Source organism: Mustela nivalis, assembly GCF_964662115.1.
Source record: "Mustela nivalis genome assembly, chromosome: X".
Lineage (NCBI taxonomy): Eukaryota > Metazoa > Chordata > Mammalia > Carnivora > Mustelidae > Mustela > Mustela nivalis.
The window spans coordinates 26028489-26034488 of record NC_139040.1 but is presented as its reverse complement, the minus strand read 5'-3'; the positions used below and the strand labels follow the sequence as shown (position 1 = coordinate 26034488).

General features: G+C 35.2%; 1 protein-coding gene across 2 annotated transcripts in view; it reads left to right on the top strand.

Annotated features, from left to right (window-relative positions):
* The first annotated feature begins 1099 nt into the window (after nt 1-1099).
* Nucleotides 1100-6000, top strand: part of STAG2 (STAG2 cohesin complex component) — an 83789-nt gene continuing 78888 nt past the window's right edge. For both annotated transcript variants that reach the window (XM_082717271.1, XM_082717270.1), the window contains exons 1-2: nt 1100-1248; nt 5105-5183. In XM_082717271.1, the coding sequence (XP_082573397.1) occupies nt 1205-1248; nt 5105-5183 (123 nt within the window). In that variant the 5' untranslated portion in view covers nt 1100-1204. The remainder of the gene's footprint in view (nt 1249-5104; nt 5184-6000) is intronic.

Below are 6000 nucleotides of genomic sequence, written 5' to 3'. Positions count from 1 at the left end.
TTGCGGGCTCTATGTTTCATCTATCATAGAAGAACCTGCCCCCCCCCCATTTTTTTTTTTTTTAAAGTAGGTTTTATGCCCAATATGGCTCTTGAACTCGTGACCAACCAGGTACTGCTAGCAAAAGCTGTGGAGTTTTCAGGCATTGTATTATGATTTGAATTTGTCATAAGGATTTTAGGACCAGTAGAAGAATCACATCCTGTTCCTGTTTAGGGCATATGTCTTTTTAAGCCAGGCAAGAGCATCATAACAAATCTTATTTTAATTAATTAATTAAAATCAGAACATTTATTATGTGGCTCATCATTGAAATACATAAGATGAGCTGGTTGTTTCAACAGCTGCCCTCTTGAGCTTAGGTGTTGTTCCTTCATGGAATCCATGCCTGAATCTGCGGTATACAATTAGGTGTCTCATTCGACCAGTCCCAGTGGTATTTCATCTTTTAGCCTGGGTACTTCAGTTGTACTTTCTCTTCCTCTTGGCAGGATAGCCACATATGCCATAGGTCAATTTCTGAAGGTGGTAGGCCTTAGAGCCACAGTGGAGGCACAAAATGTGTGTCTTACTGCAGTGGTTTCCAGTGATTATGTCCCCTCCTTCATCATCTTGTTTCTGTGGCTAAGACCAAAGAGCGAGAATCATACAAATTTTAAAAATAATTATAATACCAGGGTTTTTCTTTGTATCTGTTAATACTGTTGTGGGACTGCAACAGTTTATAACAAATCCATATCTTAAAAAGGCAGGGTGTCTGGGTGGCTTAGTCGGTTAAGCGTCTAACTGCGTTTGACTCTTGATTTCTTCTCAAGTCACGATCTCAGGGTCCTGTGATGGAACCCCTTATTGGGCTACCTGCTCAACGGGGAGTCTGTTTACCTCACCTTCCCTCTGCCCCTCCCCCTGCTTGCACACTCTCTCAAATAAATAAATAAGTCTTAAAAATCTTTTTTAAAAAATGCAGTCAAATGCAAGGGGGAAAAAATCCTTTTTTACCTGAAGGACAGTAGCAGGCCCTGGGAAATTTAATTTTTGAGTACAGATATCCTTCCCAATATTTTTCATTTGTTGGTAATAAATATGGCATCCCTTCCCTTAAAGGAATTGTTTGTCTTAGAAGAAAGAAGCAAACCATTGTTTTACCCACGTAAATCTATGAATATCTTTCTGACATTGGGGTGTTCCAGAAGATGATAAAGAAATGATAGCAGCTCCAGAAATACCAACTGATTTTAATCTACTACAGTAAGTATATTATGAAAATTCTTAAATACTTTTTCCACAAAATGGGCAATATATTAACTTCAGTTAAAATTATTTCTGCAGAAGTTCTAATGTATAAGATAAAAGTATGTATATTTTGAAACAGTTTATATCAAAGCTCATTGGTCTTTGTAACAGTGATTCCATGTTTTTTTGTACTATGTTTTTGATTTATTTTTTAATTTAGATACAGTACAATTTATTATTTTGCTGTGGAGTTCTTTGAACCCATACTTAGGTTTTACAATCGCAACTGTTTTGAGGGAGTGCCATGAAATTCTTAAAAAGTGTTCCCATTGGTAAGGAATATATACCACATAGTAGTATTTAGGGTGTAATACCAGATTTCTGTTATAAAACGCACTGATAATAAGTTTAAATATGGGAGGGTAGGACATGCTGTCCATATTTTTTTTTCAGAAAAAAATTACATGCTTATTGGTCTATAAAGTGACTTCAACATAGGTATTTTCGTCACCCTTGTCTTAAAAGCTACCTCTATTCCTTATTCAACTTTTATTCTAATTACTCTTTAGTATTTGATGTAGGGAGGAATTTCAGCTACTGTATGTAATAGTTGTTTTCATACTAAGCTGCAGTTTCATGAGGTGCCTCAGTGAAAAAGGAACCCTTAAACTGCCTTTGGATCCTTTTAACTTTATACACATATATACTATACTATATTTTCTGTTGGAATCTTTATAACACTTGATTTGAAAATAATTTGGCTGCTATGAATTTTGAAAACATCAGATAAATACTTTGTACATAATGGTAGCCAGTGTCTACTTTTGATGCTTTTTATAGGTATTCATTTTAAAAATAATTTTATTATTTTCGGTGGAGACTAAGGTGGTCTGTGGGGATATTGCTAGTATTTTGAAGTGTGCTTTTCAGTGTGATATTATCCCAGTGTATATGGACTCTGTTTTTAAGATTCTTGAGGAAAATTTCGTGTTTTTGTTTGAGGTGGGATACAGGATAGTCCAAGGAAAATACAATGTTTGGTTGGACTACTATGAAATTATGAAATTTCTTAAATATGTTAAGATTGGAGACAAGAATGTTTGTGTTATAAACTAGACTACTGACTATTAGAATATCTCAAGTAATTAAGGCCTGAAATAGTTTAATGGGTAAGAGAGAATTGATGTGGAGGTAGAATAAACAAGTGTTCGGTTGGGTATGTGAGATGGGGGACAGGGTAAAGAGAAAGGAGTGGAAGAGTCAATCATATGATAGATGACTTACGAAATTTCAGGCCACTAAAAGGTTAACCTGCTATGCTCCATAAACATGCTAGCATAAGTTATTTTACCTGGGATAGGTGGTGGTGGTGTTCTTTTGATCTTAAAAGCAGAGGAAAACATAGGAGAAAGGCAGACTTTCAAGAGTATTTCTTTGGTTGGGGATGTTTTAGGCTCTTACACTGATTACTCACTTTAGCTTTCTTCATAAGGTTTTCCAGTTAGTAATCAAACCTCTAGTGGCTCATTCTTTTAGTTGGGAGAGATGAGGATTAAGAGTGTAATTGAGTCTGTGATTAGTCTGTGGCCATTGGAATATTGCGAAGACTAGTGATTGTAGATTTATAGCAGTTAGAGAGCTAAGAGAGCTAGTGTCCCACAAGTGTCTTAGGAATAAAGAAATATTACTTATAGACAACAAGATACCTAAAAACATTATCTTTCTTTTCTTTTTCTTTTCTTTCTTTCTGGTTTTTTTTTTTTTTTTTTTTGGTGCAAGGCCATATAGGCGTGTGGGAAGGATATTGATGACAACAATCCTCTTAAGATGTAATAGTCATGATTTTCAGGGTTGATATGACAGTAGTCATTCAGGTTTTGGTGCATTAACTCTTTTGAAATGGGATTTATTATAGGCCCTTTCCTCACAACATTATAGGACATAGTTAGGATTGCCACAATCTTCAATACATTGTTTAAATTATGTTGTAGGTAACTGCTATTAATAGTAATTTTTTCCTTGCTAGCAACTTAACCATTACTATAGGTATATAAAGTATACCTACTTACCTCATAACCTCTGGACAACTGGTTATTTTAGCAATAAAAATGGAAATAGAAGAAATCTAGTTAGAGAAGAATAGCTTTGCATTTTGATTCCATTTGTTTTAAGCAAAACTGGTACTAGGATTACATATTTGAAGTGGTAAAAATGTATCTTTCATGGGTGTGGCTCAGTTCTAAACTCATTATGACCCAGATTTCAAGTAAGCCTTGCCTTCAGCTCTTAAATGTGAGGGTATATTACTACTACTTAGATAGACCCATGTTTGCATATTTAGGAAGCATTATACATATGTATTTAAATTAGTCTTCTTCCTTATGTGTGAGAAAATCCAGGTTATATAAAACACCTCACCTACTCCAAAATAAAGGGCAACTTCCTAGAATTACAGATTTATATATTTATTTGAGAGAGAGACAGTGAAAATATGTAGATTTACATATTGGAGGAGATTGAAGAAACTTTAGAGATTTCATTCTTTCTTGCATGTACATTGTTTATAGATGAAAAGATTGAGAGGTTGTCACTTGTCTAAGATCACACAGTTTCTTAGTACTAGAATCAGTTCTCCTGTAGTTCAACACCTCTTTACTTCATAAAGGATTTTGATCAGTTAGCACTTCCCTATTGTGTTTCTTTCTTTGTTTTTTTTTTAAAGATTTTATTTATTTATTTGACAGAGATCACAATTAGGCAGAGAGGCAGGCAGACAGAGAGGAGGAAGCAGGCTCCCCAATGAGCAGAGAGCCCGACGTGGGGCTCTATCCCAGGACCCAGGGATCATGACCTGAGCTGAAGGCAGAGGCCTAACCCACTGAGCCACCCAGGCACCCCCCTTATTGTATTTCAAATGGTTTAGTTTGTAAAAATGTTTTATACATATCCTTTCAGAAGTACATGTTTTGTATAGTTATATTTTTAAATTTTTTTGAGTGAGCAAGGAGTGGTCAGAGGATTCTTTTTTTTTTTTTAAGATTTTATTTATTTACTTGACAAAGATCACAAGTAGGCAGAGAGGCAGAGAAAGCGAGAGCTAGAGAGAGAGGGAAGCAGGCTCACCGCTGAGCAGAGAGCCCGATGCGGGGCTCGATCCCAGGACCCTGAGATCATGACCTGAGCCGAAGGCAGAGGCTTAACCCACTGAGTCACCCAGGCGCCCCCAGAGGATTCTTAATATCACTAAAATTCCCTAATAAAGATCATCCAGTTCCTAGTGTTAAAATGTAGTCTTCTCTGAACTCCATGGTGTTGAATCAGAAAATGAAACCAGCCATTACAATAGAACACCACAGTTACTATGGTTAAAATTTTTTAAAAAAGATTTTATTTATTTATTTGACTGACAGAGATCACAAGTAGGCAGAGAGGCTGGCAGAAAGAGAGGGGGAGGCAGGCTTCCTGCTGAGCAGAGAGCCTGATATGGGGCTTGATCCCAGGACCCTGGGATCATGAGCTGAGCTGAAGGCAGAGACTTTAATCCACTGAGCCACCCAGGTACCCCTGTGGTTAAAATTTTGAGAGCCACTGGTATTATATGTTTTTGTTTTGGTTAAAAATTAAGAAAATAAAAAATGTTTATAGATATTTTTATTTTAGATTATTGCTTTGTAGTTTGTTATATAATTTTATGTTTGGTAATATGCTATGGTATGATGTTTTGGGAAAGCATCTTAGTTACATGTAATGCTAATAAGGAATTTTGTGAAGAGTTCACCAAGCCTTTGTTTTAGAAAATATGGCTAAAATTAGAAACTTCACCTATATTTCTAAAGAAAGTTTTAAATAATTGCTTATCTTTCTGTCACAGGGAGTCAGAAACACATTTTTCTTCTGACACAGATTTTGAAGACATTGAAGGAAAAAACCAAAAGCAAGGCAAAGGAAAAGTATGTATAGAATATATGACTTTGTTTTGGTTCTTTAAGTCATTTGTATACATACATGCATATATACATATAAAAATATATAACTGTTTTAGTTATGGCTCACATGTTGTCTTTTAAAAGTTCTCTCCCCACCACTGGTATGGTAAGCCTTCTGAATGTATATGGTTTCTTTGGCTTCTAGGTCAAATATCTTTTGATTATCTGTTTTCCACTACTGTAAAGTTGAAATTAATAATACAACATTGTTTCTTTTTAAAAATTATTGTTAAGTTCTTAATTTTAATTCCAGTATAGTTGACCTACAGTGTAATAGTTTTAGGTGTACAGTTTAGTGATTCAGCAATTCTATACATAATTCAGTGCTTGTTATGATAAGTATAGTCTTTAATCCCCATCACCTATTTCATCCATTCCCCCACCCACCTCCCTCTGGTAACCATCAGTTTGTTTTCTGTAGTTAGAGTCTGATTCTTGGTTTGTCTCTCTTTTCCTTTGTTTCTTAAATTCCACATATGAGTGAAATCATACAGTATTTGTCTTTCTCTGACTTACTTTGATTAATGTTATACTCTCCAGCTCCATCCATGTTTTTGCAAATGGCAAGATTTCATTCTTTTTTTGTGGCTGGATAATTTTCTGTTGTATATGTAGACACCACATCTTCTTTATTCATTCATCTATGGATGGGTATTTGCACTGCTTCCATAATTTGGCTATTGTAAATAATGCTGCAGTAAACATATGGGTACATATATCCTTTCAAATTAGCGTTTTTATATTTTTTGGATAAATACCAGTAGTGTGATTATTGGATCAT